General features: G+C 41.8%; 2 protein-coding genes across 3 annotated transcripts in view; one reads left to right on the top strand and one right to left on the bottom strand.

Moving 5' to 3' along the window:
* Nucleotides 1-14124, top strand: part of LOC126557940 (P3 protein-like) — a 168781-nt gene that overhangs the window by 66060 nt on the left and 88597 nt on the right. The window lies entirely within an intron of this gene.
* On the bottom strand, nucleotides 8503-12046 carry LOC126560047 (uncharacterized). The gene is made up of 5 exons (XM_050216209.1): nucleotides 11962-12046; nucleotides 9555-9714; nucleotides 9243-9385; nucleotides 8841-8982; nucleotides 8503-8752 (listed from the first exon to the last, which is right to left on the bottom strand). Exons 1-5 carry the CDS (start codon nucleotides 12044-12046, stop codon nucleotides 8503-8505), a joined length of 780 nt encoding a protein of 259 aa, XP_050072166.1.

Raw genomic sequence — 14124 nt, 5'->3', positions numbered from 1 at the left:
AGCGAGCGTACAGCGTGTGATGTGATATAATTAGTTTTGCTAATATGAATGCCACGAAAGCGGAGGAAGGGGCTTTCGATCTCAAACGAAACCTGGTCCCACGACGGAGGATGAAAAAATATGGAATGGTTGCAGCTCGGATAAACGGATTGCGAGCTTTTGGTGGCGTTGAGCACAGTTGAGGGAGGTAAAGGTAGTAGGACGCGCGCTGCATAAATTAGGAGGTAAAGAGCAGTAAAAGCCAAGAAATCGTGCATTTTCTGCTTGTGCGTGTGTGTGTAGGAAGGAAGGGGGGATATACAAAAACATCCCTTTTTACTTACAAGCCATAGAAAGGAAGTGAACAACAAACCGGTAGCGTACCCATCTTTAAGTAACATCAGTCTATTATTTTGTTTGTTTTAGCATTACAAAAACCGGGGTCATTATAGTTTTTTTTTTTTACATTATGTTGAGAAAGACAAAATGTTTTATTTTCGATTTTCAAACAACAATCAAACGATTTTATTTTTCCCTTGGTTGTGTGCTGCTGATAATTGCGTCGTTGTGTGTCGTTGTTGGGGTAATTACCTGTTGCAGCAGCGTTTTGTTAGGTTCGGTGGACAAACGCTCGCAATAAGGCTCTGCTTAAGTACAGGAATACGACAAACAACATTTAGTTTAATATTACATTTAGCTTTAATTAAGAATTTATTAGGGCCTGTGGGGGAGTACAGTGTGTGGAGTGAGCAGCATGTCGCCAAAACCGGTGTAACTATGACCCACCCTCCATTTCCATGTACACAATTAGACTTCTTATTATTGATTTGATTCCTTTCGTGTTTCTTAATCTATTAGATGCTTTTTTTTTGTTTCATTTTTGTTTGGAAAAGCTATCCTTATTCGAGCTTTTATTTCCTTCCATAAAGAAACTTCATTGGCTTGGGCAAATTTATGCGAAGAAAAAAAAAACGGGCAAATGAACGTTGATCAGGGATTAATTCACTGGGGAAAACAAGCACACAGGAGCCTACATTTCAGCTATCATTGATGCGATATTTTTGAGCAGAAAAATTGATGTTGTTTCTACCCCTACAGCATAGAAAACAATTATAATTCAGTGGAGAAAGTGTGTCCCGTTGGAGAAAGACGCAAATAAAAGAAGTATGGAGTTCGGTGCATGGAATCAGGATAGCATTAACCATAACGAAGCGGAAACAAACCACACACACACAGACGCAGTAATAAATGTAACTAAAATAATGTGTTTGATTTTTCTCATTATTCAGAGTCCGGATCCGAATATTGACGCATTTCTTTTTATGAAAATTTTCTGTTGAATGTTTTATATCTCAACATATATTTTTTAGTGACACTAAATTTTATCGGGGCGCATTATTCAGGGGGTAGTGGTACCGTTCTTTCCGTTTTTATACGAAAAGGTTTCGAATCTCATCCCATCGGTACAGAAGAGGGTAAAGTGATCTCATGGAGTACCCAGCTCCAAGAACTCTCGACGATAATGTCCCAAAGAGGAAGAAGATTAAACTGTTGTTATTGTTGTTTTTCTCCTGGAATGAAAGACTGAAAAACTGTGGCAAGTATTTTTTAAAATTCCCTTTTAAATTGTTTTGTTAATACGACAAATGGTACACTATCAGGATCGAGCATCATCTTTTTTATCACGAGATCTCTGCAAATGCAGCATCACAATACATTTTCTATTGATTTATTCAAATGCAACCAAAATTCGGTCGTCAAAGGTTCATATTGCAACATACGCTGTTTTTGTATCTAATTTTCATATTTATACCAATTTTCCATGCCCATGTTTCAGATAATCAACTTGTTACATTCCACTAACAGCTCACTCAGTATCCGCATAAAAGACTATTTACAATATTATCATAACGTTCATAGCATTGCGACTAAAAATAAATGCGCATTAGCTTTGTTTTTATTGTAAATTTTGGTTTTGTAATTTTCCCCGAAACTTACTTGGCGAGACAATTCAATTTCTGCGAACATGATAAGCATAGGTCACGACAACCATTCGTGGAATGTAATCGGATAAGCACATTATGCATTAGATTGATGTCCTACTGGCCAGTGCAGTTTAAATAATATACGGACAGCCAACCGGGCACTTTACCGGGAAATCGTTACTGATTATCATCGCATGCTATGCTGTCTGGGGTATCGATGCTAGTATTTCAAAATAGCTCTCTCCGTTCATGGCGGGAAAATAATCGGAAAGTCATCCCACGGCTATCAGCGGTGCTTATGGATATTAACGCAGCAGCAGTAACCTGATCAATGCTGTTTAATTAATATTTATATCATTTGCAAACTCGAAACACCGTACAGAAGAAAGGTTTTTAGCTTTTAGCGAAGTATTGTGCCGGTGTATAGACACGTCGGGACTGCTCACGATGGTAGTAAAAACTAATTCAGACGCATTCATTATCATTTGCATTCCACTGAAAGCAAGCGCTCAAGCTGCTAAAAGGTGCGAATGGGATTTTTTAAATATGATGCTGGTTTTTTGTTCCACCATTTTGTGTTACGTAGGGGCAACTACTCTCGGGAGTGTAATTTACGCTTCGCGAGCCTCCTAAGGGTCATTCTTGCGGGTCAAACTTTTACGCTAACACGACGCTTGCGATGTATGAGGTTAAAAATCTGTAAAAAGTTACTTTAATCTCTTTTTTCTCTTATATTTCTAGATAAACCTCGCTCAACTTCCACCCAGTTCTGGATGAGCCTGATGTAGCACTTTAAGGGAAAATTTGCATTACGAATATCATGAATGAGAATGTGGCCACCGTGTTTTGTATGCGTTGATGCTCCGTTGTGCTAAATGAAGTTGTCCTACATTTTCTCCGATGGACGTAGCGTAGTACAGCGATCGCCCTGACCATACCCACAAGAGGATACGCTGCGGCATGTAGCGTGATTGGCAAATGCTTGGCAGAGGATGGCTTTCATTAGTGTTTGCCCCCGGAGTGTTGAGTATCAGCTGCGATGACTCGTTATGGTCCCCTTGCATAAAGCAATCAATCAACATAAACTGCCCACGATGATTGATGTTTGATGGCGATGCTGGCGTTATTCCACTGACTGCTTGCTCGAGTACTATGTATGTCCGTCATGATTCTTAGCAGAAAGCCTAAACTGGCAGAGATTTTGTTTGCTTGCGTAAAATTAGAAAATTCGTCTGAAAAAGAAATCGTTAAATAGAGTGGGGTTGCATTAACGCCAGGCACAGTGTACTGTCCCATTGGTGAGAAGCTTCTTCTGCAAGGAGGTATAGCCATTCGTAGAATAATTACCAAACCGTATAAGCATGATATTAGCGATTCAACTTTACAAACAAGAAGCACGAAAATACGAAGCTCTCGATAAGCATGTGTAAGCACAAACAAGACGGGATTATGATACGCGTCTGTTTGATTTCCGCTCATCTGCGCCAGCCCGCTGTTGACATTTAACCTCCAACCACCACACGGACACGTGCTTCGAATGTGCCAGCCTTTAATACCGCATTCTCTGTATGTGTGCGCTATCGAATGTCAAGCTGTCTGTTGCTTTTTTCGTAAAAGATTCCTTGTAAGTCTAACGGTGGTCGGTACAAAAGGGCGAAGAAAGAAAAAAAAGCAACACTTTCCACTATAATCTAATCCACACACACTCACACTATTCTTCCAGCGATTTCGGTACGGGATTTCTAGAAAGGAAAATGTATCCGTAAAAGGGTGCTTTCGATGGAAAGCTACTGATGCGTTTCCGCGTACACACAAACACCTCGTATTGGTAGATTCTTCCTTTCTGTTGCGGATTTACAAAGCGATTCACCAGTTAAGCAGCATTGAGAGCGGCCCGTTGCTACGGATGGCCGGGGAAAAGGAGTTGTGTTTTAAGGGCATGAAGCGGAATTTATATTGTTTGACTAGAGTTCCCGAAACTGGGGGAAGTGTTGATGTGCAATAACGTGCAAAGAGCTTTGAAATGCTTTTCAACTGAAGCGGATCTTTGGCAGTGGGATTTTAAGGGATAGTTTTGTTTGCGGCATTCGAGCTTTTCATCTTGTGGTCGTTGAAGAGCTTTAACATTGAACTGGATATGGAATCTAACGTAAAATTGTTTCCTGAGGTGTATCTCGCTTTCCGTCAGCTTCAGTTTGATGTGGTTTCACTTAACAGCATAAGGTTAATTGAATTGTTTATGTTAATCTATATTGAAAAAGTTTGATTAGAAACACAGTAGGCTGTTTAAGCGCCAACAGCAAAACAGAAACCCTTACCAGAGCAGAAGGCCATGGATGATGAGAATATGTTTCTGCGGTTGACAAGTGACGTGGTTATCTCTTCAACCATTGTGGAAATTCCACCCGTAGACCGGGAAGAACGTACTAGCTGGCATGCTGTTAAGCCACCTTCCGAATTCAAAATCCGACAGGTGTTCTTCATCACTAAAATCTCCCTCCTCGAAATTACAGCAACGGCGGTAAGAAATCCAAAGTCAAACAACGATTGCTCACGGTATTAAGGTAATAAAGGCATTGAGGGCAGTGCAGCAAAAGCAGCGGAAGAAGCAACATCACAAAACACACGGTGAAAATTTGGCACGCATGGTATGCTTTCTCGGGGTGTTAGTCAGTACAAATGAATGCTTTTTCATGCGTTTGTTGCTAGTGGTGGTGGGTGGGCGAAGATGGTTTGTTTAACGCCTGAATTTATGCAAAAATCTTTTACAGTGTGCTGGCCGCCTGTCGAGCTGATAAGAGCAGCGTGGTGTAAAATGGACGGAACAGTCTTGCATCTATGTACCGAACATACAGACAGGTAAGTTTTAATAATAAAGGCTAGACAGCGCTTAAAATTGTGCGTTTATCTGTTGCGCCATTAATTCGCAATAATCAGGGGGGTCAATTTAATGGCTGGTAATTTGGAAACGCAATATGGTCTTCGTTGGTGTGGTGATTCTTCACGGTTAGGATAAAGATTAGCTAAGCGTTATTATTTTACTCTCTAATCTTGATAATAGTCAAATAATTTGCTCGCTTTGTAGATTGCATTCACCATGCAAAACAAAACTAGAACTTCACGATTTGCCACATGGCCCTCCCGCCTAATGACACTCTTAAATATCGCTTCACTTATCTGGTGATAGTTGGCCAAAATTCAGTCAGCCTGAACGAATGCGCTCTTAATGCTCTTTAAAATCCTCTTAAAACAATATTCATAATCAATTTCTTCCCGTTAACTCGGTACAATTTTTCAATACACCCAAAGCTACAAAACGCACATACACATTCGAACATGTGGTCTCCCTTGGTGCGGAAAGTTCAGAAGCCACAGTTGAAACGTCAATAAATCGTAACAATCTTATGTTTTAGCACAAACTATGAACTCAAAAACTATCTTCCAAGAAGAACCTTCGTTCCCTTTGAATCACTTGGCTTTTTCCGCGAACAGGATCGTAAGTGGTTCCCTGCATCCGAGACACACACACACAGTGTTGGTTGGTCACGGTTTATCGTGCAAGAGGGTTAACCTTCGACGAAAATTTATAGTCATTTTCCTGCGCTCTTTTACTTTTCGAAAGCGAGACAACACTTGGGAGAACTGTGTGATACCCGGGCGTACGAAGAAGAACACAGCTCGAGAACGTCGACTGTCCTCCATAACTGCTGTGCTTCATCGTTCGAGCGTAAATGAATGTGTAAGTGCATTTTCTTCGTGCAAAAAGTGTTGGTCCCACCATCTCTCGGTCACCATCTCGACTAGGTGCCGGTGTTGGTGGGTAATTTAATTTCCCGCATTTATTTTGTTCTTCTTTTGCTGTTTGTTTTTAGTGCATAAAGATGCTGCTGAAGTGAAGTGATTTCCAGTATGGTTTGAGCATGGAAGAAATTATCATTCTCCAATGGAAGTAGGAGAATAATCGTGGGCAGTAGTAGCATCCTCCTCCTATGCCATTGGTTTTATAGCTGCCCTTACACTCAATTATATTTGTATCATGTCATACCGTCTTCAGCGTCGTTGGCTATTTTTTTCTTCTCTCCGGATGCCAAGAGTCACCGAAACGATTGCCCGTTGGCGGATGCGGCATATTGTCCATAAATAGCAATGGAGACCATGGACGCGAGACCACCGTAATCGCATCGTTCAGTTTTTGACCCGATTGGATAAGGCAAATTTGAATTTGCCACACTCACCGGTGAGAGTAGCTTTTTTATCATTTCCTTCTCAACGCAAATCTCGCGGGACGCTCTGATGCGGACATCGTCTGAAGGTAATGATTGATTTTTCCGCTGGGAATAAAGTGGAGAGGATAATATTCCGTTAAAAAGCAGGAACTCAGATGTGATGTCTGTGGTGGATCAGGCATTCAAACATTCGCTGAATGTTGGGCCAATAAATCACGCTTCGTACCCCCTAAATCAAGGTGAAGCTGTTGAATAATGCAGAGGCCAAAATTTTGACGGAATATTCAACACAGGTATTGGAGCGAGGCGGAACTTTTTTTGTTTGCATTCCGCACGACATGCATTAACTTATTTGATATTTAAATACGAAACTTCTGCAGCTGATGTGAACTGTTGATGAGGTCACAAGACTAACAGCATTCCCAGAAAGTGCCTGCCACGCACCTTCAACACACTCGAGAGTGCTGCGCGTAAGCAAACGGTAGTATTTCACTGGAAGATGGTCCAAAGCTGCTAAAACTCTGGAGCCCTGCATCACATCCTCAACCATTTATTGAATAATGTTTCCAATTGTTGTTATTTACCTATGAACGATATGAGCGATGAGATACGCGCATCCAAACCAGCGATGTGACGTACGGAGGAAATACCGTGAAAATGATGAGTGGTTCGTGGAAACAAGGGGGATCAAAGGTGAAGAAAAAAAAGACAAACAGGGAAACAAGTTTACCGATACGATACACCTTCCAGGTGCTTTTTTCGGAGTTCGCTTCACTTTTTCCCCTAACTTAATCTTACGGTGAAATTTACACACAATATGCTGTTGGAAAGTGTGTATGTGCCCCAGTAAGGAAGAAGGCGTACCTCGCGTATACGCTTAGCTTTAAGGTTTCTTTCACCTTTTCTTTCTCAGCGCAATGTCGGAATTATTCTGTGGAAGAACTCTAGATGCGATTGGGCCTATCGGAATGTTAGATAGTTTTTAAAAGTAACAACAAACATTTAAGTACTGTAATGATATAGTTTTTACTCTTCTTTTCATGCGTCTAAAAGTTTTAACAACTTTTCCTACTATTGATACAAAGCACCTGGCGCCTCCATTGGCGGAACGTGATTCAGGTACTGGGCGTCTCCATTCGGCTTATTCTGATGAACTTTTTTTCAAACAATTTTCTACGTTGTACCCTTACAAAATACAGTAAACTGTTGGGGAAATGTAATGCAAAAATGTTTCCTTAGAATCGATTAATATCACAATACATGCTGTAATGCAATCGAATGGATACAAAAACAATTCAATAGAATAGAATAATTCAATCACCTTGATCGCTTCACCGTTATAGTTGATTGTAAATAGAAAAGAAACAACTCATCATTTATCAAAGTATGATCGTTTCCGATGATGCCTTATTCTGTTTAAAGAGTAAACCTTTTGCTAGATGCTGGTGTAATAATGGAGAAAAGGTACATTGATTATTCATGATAAGATTCTACGTTAAAGAGTGCCTACAAGACAATTATAAGTTCTTGCTGCGGGGAATCCCATTCTATCATTCCATCCGGTTGGGAAAAGCCTTTTTATAAGATATTGTGAAACATGAACCTTTTCGTTATGTTGTTTTCATGTTTTGGTGCTATCCCGTTAGCAAGTTGAGAGAAATAATAAATCTGCTGCTGCTTCTGCTGCTGTTGCTGCTAGTCATGTTTCGCTGTTTCTGGCTGCAACTTTTGCTTGGCTGTCAGCCAAAATTTGGCTTCGGATGGTTGGTTGTTGTGTTCTTGGAAATAATGGAAAATATGCAAAAATATACGCCATCGCACACTAGTGCCTGTTCTAGTACACTTCGGTTCGTAGTAATTTAATTCAGCAACAAACAAAATAATCAATCAAACGGTGGAAAACGTATCGTGACCAAATGTCGCGTTTCTTTCCAGCAAAATACAATACAGAATGAAGGTTTCACCATTTTAGATTGTGTTAAGTTTTTTTTATTATCATCACACCATTCGCACAGCGAAAGGTAAAACACGATGTAGCGGTCCAGCGCGCTGCTCAACAAAAGCCTGGAATCCTTACCGCGCGGGCCAAGTAAGCGAACGGAAAGCGGAAACGGAAGTCGACACTGAATGGACGATTGATCACCCATCCGGACAGTAGTGTACGTTGGGTTACGTTTGTGAACCATGGGTTACCGAAAATCGGATTACACTTTTCCTGCTTCATATGTGTCTACCGATCGAATCGGTTGGATCGGTCTTGTAAATGGAACCACCGGTTAAACGTCGTCATCGTCGTCGTCGTCTCTCTCGCTCTAGATGGTGGTGTTGAATATGGTCGACCACGGAAGCATTAAGATGGCTACCGACCACCACCACCACCTCCATTCGATGCGTACCATAGTCCGGCCGGAAGAGCAAACTTCGTTTTCGATCTTATCACAGTTGAGGAAGTGCTTCTCGGTGGACATAAGCTTGGCAATGCGGCGTAGAAATATGGCCGAGTTCGGTTTGCACTTGTAGCGGGCACTGTTGTACACACAGTTTTCGTACGCGTAACGTGCACTACGTCAAGCATAGGAGGCATGGTAGAGAAAGGAAGCGTTAAATTGACTGAATGATGCGAGAATATGCCCGGAGATGGTAGTCTTACCAGCAAAAGTGCATGTATTGCTGGTTGAAGGATTGCTTAGTGGTTTTGGTCATTTCCTCCCTCAGGATGGACACGAACCGTTTCGAGCAGGAGTCTAAATCTCGATGCACCAGCTGAAAGCATCCTTTGTGCCAGAGAAATTCTGTAAAAAAAAAAAAGGAGGACCAGAACAAAAAGACGAGTGGTGTTTGATGGGTTTTGTGTGTTTGTGTGTGCTAAGCTGGGCGAATTCCCAGCTGACAGGCATGAAATAGCAACGAGAAATTCAACCAATGACTAAAGCCAGAGTAAAGTAATTTGTTATTCAGATTGCATACATTTAGTGGAAGAAGGAGATTTGAGGCTGAACATATTTGGAGCATTTTTCGGTAGCCTTCTGGTAAGCAAGACCTTGGCACGCACCTTGCTGGAAGCTGCTATCACGGCAAAGGAACTCGTACAAACGTTTCGCACCGTACACCTCGTTGTCAATGATGAGCCGCTCCTTGGCGTCGACGCACACGTCTAGGTACCGCTGGACGCATTCCATGCCCCGGTTGAACAGTCTGGAATGACGCAAAGAGACGAAAGTAAAAGAAAACAGCCTCTCAACGAACTAGCCGTGTGCGTGAGCAAATATGTGGCACGCAACAAAACCACAAATGGTCTGTTGTGCGGCAGAGGTTTGGAAACCATGAAAAAATCCACTCCCCCCCCCCCCCCCCACCCACGTACAAACACCGGCTGTTGATTTGCTCGATGGTTTCTGGTATCTGCACACTGTACAGCAGATCCACGGCAATGCTGGGCGTCGCGTTGTGGAAGCATTCGTCGAGCATCTGCGAAATCTGTCCACAGATCGGTTCGGGGAAGGGTTCCGGTACGATGCCAAGTTCTGTGGAACGAAACAAAAAGCAAAAGGGAAAGGAATTCACTATGTTAAGACGTTGGGCAAAATTGCACGCAACTTCGCAAGCGTGTTAAACATGTGGCTAAAGAGCAAAAAAGAAAAAAAATATAGAAACGTTTTTCACACTGCTGCAGAAAATGAAACAAGATTTATTCATCGAAAGAATTCCGCAACATATTGCTACTATGCCCCGGGTTTTTTTCTCTCTCTGTCTCTCTCTCTCTAATCTGGCAAAAGTAGTGGCACGTGTTTGGGGATAAGGACGGCCGGAAGATACAAACCACGATTGGAAGAATGCAATTTGTTGACGGTGGTGCGCTTACTCTTGCTTGTGATTACGGATCGAACCACGACGCTTTTCGCTATTCTTTTCACCAGTCTCCGCCTCAGGACTACGACAATAACAACATCAACTTCCACCAAGCAATGGCAACCATACCGTTTTTAGTGATATTTTTACGACAACGTTAATGCCACCGTTGATCCCAATTCGTCGTCACTGTGTGTGGTGCTGCGGTCGATTCCTACTCATCCATTACCTTTCCGCCAACCATCCCGAAAGGCTCCCCGCTATCTCTTCCAGTGTGTGTGTTTATATCGTTTGCATGGTCTTCTGAGGGTTTGGACAGGGACAAGGGCAAGGGATAAGCCACATGTCTAAACCACACCATGTGAGTGGGTGTGTGTGTGTGTGCGCGTGTGGTTCAAAACGTGATTATCATAGGAATTAGAAAAGTAAAGTAACAAGTGTGTGATGGCTAATGGCACACTGAACCAAACCCTCATGGGTATTATTTCGCAAAGTCCTTTAAGGGTGGCTCCTCTACTCGGTGGAATCGTTTCCGGGAGATGGAAACGCGTTCGACAGACCGTCCGGCATTCGGGTAGCGAATGTGGTGATGATGTTGTGCGGTTTATTACTGGCCTAGTACATGCAATACCTTTTTATTTGTACTATGTAAAGCATGTAAGACACATATCCACCAAAAAGGACGACTGCCATAAATCATGCTAGAAGTGTCTTTTTAAATCATCAACAAAAAAAATCCTCTAGAAAGGAATTTACTTATCCGCAGCTGAGTGGAACATTGCGAGTGAAGGTGACTCCTTAGAATGATTTTTTTTTTTTAATGTAGCGAAAGGAAATGCTCAATGATCAAACAGATCTTGTAAGGGAAAAATCACCCAATGTGAGCATGAGTGGGAGCAGTTGTCTATTGACTCTTTAATTCGTCTGCACGGATTTCTTTAAAAAGGTTCTTCCATCCAATTTGGCTATTGAGCGAGTATTTTTATTCTGTTTTGAACGCATACAAAGCGTGAAACGTAAAGAGAATTTGCAAAATAGAGCTTCGCTAATGGTTATACTTGAAATGAACCTTTCTTTGCGATGTAATCCATTGCTTTTCCGAATTATGTTTACAAAAGAGAGCATTAGTCGTTGCGAGGATAAGCTATTGCTCTTTCGATGTTAATAATTGCAGAATTTTCTCGTTTCAAGTGGACGATTGGCTGCAATTATTTATGTGCAAGTGCTCTTGATTCGCATTGTAACATTGGCCATGTTGAGTTATAAATAAATAAATCAAACTCCTCCTCTGTCTTTAACTCCACCAGCCTCTTTTGTTCGTCTTTTAAAATGCTCCAGAAAATCTCCAACTGGTTTAGGAAAGAAATTCCACTCCAGTCTATCTAGCCGATTCTGCTAACTGCTCCATCAAGTAGAGTTAGGCTTATTAACACCCCGGTAATGAAGTTACAAGCTGTGTGATAAAAGTGTTCTGTATTAGAATTGCTAATTTTATTATACTCCCAGCTGATTTGTGCCTTGCAGCTAACTCAATTGTACTCACTGTTTGGGAAAAGTTGGGCCGTTGGGGAATTAAGAAGCACAACTTTACACACTGTAAGTACCTCTTTCAAGGAACAGAGCGAAATATTCACCCCCCAAAAAAAAGCTCTCTTTCGGCTTTGTTGTTCTGCGTTAGTTCTAGGGCGTGCACGAGCGTGGATTTAATTGCAAAATGCTTCAAATCGTACAATCTCGCTCTGAAGCAAAATTTAATCAAAATATTTGCTTTCTGAGCCGTTTCGAATGGAATTATGTTACATTTTCAAGCAGGAATCTGTAAGATTGTAGCATCTGCTTCACAGGCTACAATCGGTGGATGATTTCATTGCACTGTGTTTGTTTTCCTTCTCTTGGCTCTTATCATGGCTTTGTTTGTTTACTGTGTTGTTCCTTATACTGCCAACGCGAAAGTTCATCGTCCAAAGCTTTCAACACCCCTGCGCTATCACGATAGCCGGTGGGCATTTGGGTTGGGGGTTCAATGAATTTCATTATTTAGGGTTTTTCCTGTCCCACATCGGACACCGCGCGGGAAAGATCTTTGCACACTGTTTGATGATCCTGTCCGTTTCCGAGGGGCATTTGTTGTGCTGTAGCTTGCGTTGGAAAAATGTCACGTTTTTGGATAAGTACTGTCTATCCGCTCTACTTACCACAGTATGTGATGGAAAATATGTAGCAAACTACTAATATCCTTAGCATGGTGTTGTGTTGCATGTTTTCGGATATTTGTTGACTGTGCAGATATAATGAGTTTGAAACACTTATGAAGCTTTCTCTTATCTACTATGTATAACTTTTATCACTTGTAAAACACATCAGACATTCCACTGTTTTTATTTTTTGTTGCTTTACTGAAACACTACACTGAAGCCGTTCAAACGATAATACTGCTGTGACCACGTTTTCGCCGATTGCTTAGCCCCGAGCAAACACCGGATGCTTCAAACGAACCGTTACGATGGAGAGAGTAGTGCATACTGGCATCTTTTCCATGGAAACCCAGAGCGCTCAGGGACGGAAAGCACGTTACCATGCACACCATGCTATGTGGCGACGGTCGCACTCACTCACTTCTTGGCGCCGTACAACGCTCATCCTACAAACTGTGAGTTACTCACGACGGCACGCAAGACTCACAGTCCAAGAGTCTACTCGTCCTTTGAAGGATATACCGGCGTCGGATCGGGCTATCCTCTCCTCAGTATCGTCCGTCCGTTTCGTGTGAATAAAGTGTTTGGGAAAAAGTTTAGCTTAAAAGAGCAGCAAAACAAACAAATAAAAACCCACTTGAAAACAGAAGAAGTGAGTGATATAAGCCATCATACAATTTCGTGCAAACAAACAGGTAGTAGTAGTCTGTGGGGGTGTGAAAAGTGTTCAAAAGCAAGCTTATTTGGACGCACACAAACCTAGTTGATTGACGGTATTAAAAAAAGTGTTTCTCAAACCCAGTTCCAGATCACCTGGTTTCGGAGTTGTACATACTGTTTGATGAACGTATGTGGATTATTAAAAACGTCCGCACGCAATCAAAAAATAAGAACCATTTCCCCAACAATGGAGCTTTTGATTTTGTTGAAAAAGCCCATCCCCGTAACCATGCTACAAACGACATTTCACAGATTTTACATTTTGTTGGGTAAATCCGGTCCACCAGCTTACTCCGCTCAAGAATAAGCAAATTATCCATTCAGCACGGATGGTCTCGTCCGGTGGCCGTTTCGGATTTAAGTCGGAATTCGTATTTCAATCACGTGCTTGGAACACACTGTGTTGGCGGGATGGCCCGGTGACCTGAGAATTTTCTGAATTCACTTGTCGCGCGTGAGCATCAAATGAGCCGTTGTGTGCGCTGTGTGTGTTGCAACATACACAAAGCGCAGACCCCAAAACCGTTGCTGGAGGAATTCATTTGCTTTCTCGCAGTCTCTTAGTATCCTAGAGCAGCATTTCGGGATTCGGTTGGGGGTGTATACGGTGGGAACATTTCCGGTCGTACCTTTTTAGCTTGTTGGGGTTTTTTTTCTACCATTTTGTTTTGGTCTAGTAGGTTGGGTGTTGTTTATTTTCTTTTCGTCGAATCTCGGTGAAAGGTAAGTTAATTAATATAAACACACACACACACGCACAAACAACGCCATTAGGGGGAATCAGTTTCACAGCGTGGAATAATGTAAATGTGGTGTGAAAAATGTTTTAATTAAATGAGAACACAGTTCACAGCTTTTCGGTTATTTGTTTATCGGAGTTTGTTTCTTTGTAAAGACGAATTTCGATCAGATACAGCTTAAAGTTAGGGGCCATTTATTAAAGGCGATTTTAACAAACGAGCTAAACTCCAATCCTATCTCCCCCGATGGTGATGGTGATTAGAATACCACAATGTTCTGCAGTTGACATGTGGAAAACTATTCATAAATCTACTTATACAGCCCATCTGTTTCGACCGAACTGATCCATGTGTTTTTGTGTATGAGAAGGCGTAGGATTATATGCAAAACTTCTCTCGAACGATACCAAATTTCGGCAAATTTCGTCCC

Source organism: Anopheles maculipalpis, chromosome 2RL (assembly GCF_943734695.1).
Source record: "Anopheles maculipalpis chromosome 2RL, idAnoMacuDA_375_x, whole genome shotgun sequence".
In the NCBI taxonomy this organism is placed as follows: domain Eukaryota; kingdom Metazoa; phylum Arthropoda; class Insecta; order Diptera; family Culicidae; genus Anopheles; species Anopheles maculipalpis.
The sequence above is the reverse complement of the archived record's forward strand: the minus strand, read 5'-3'. Positions and strand labels throughout refer to the sequence as shown.

Bases quoted from the DNA above. Each gene is read 5' to 3' on its own strand.
- LOC126560047 (XM_050216209.1), bottom strand. From the start codon at position 12,046: ATGCCCACCGGCTATCGTGATAGCGCAGGGGTGTTGAAAGCTTTGGAC. The intron at 8,983-9,242 runs GTGCGTGCCAAG...TTTTTTTTACAG, and splicing joins TGATAGCAGCTTCCAGCAAG to AATTTCTCTGGCACAAAGGA. The intron at 8,753-8,840 runs GTAAGACTACCA...TGCTTGACGTAG, and splicing joins CAATACATGCACTTTTGCTG to TGCACGTTACGCGTACGAAA.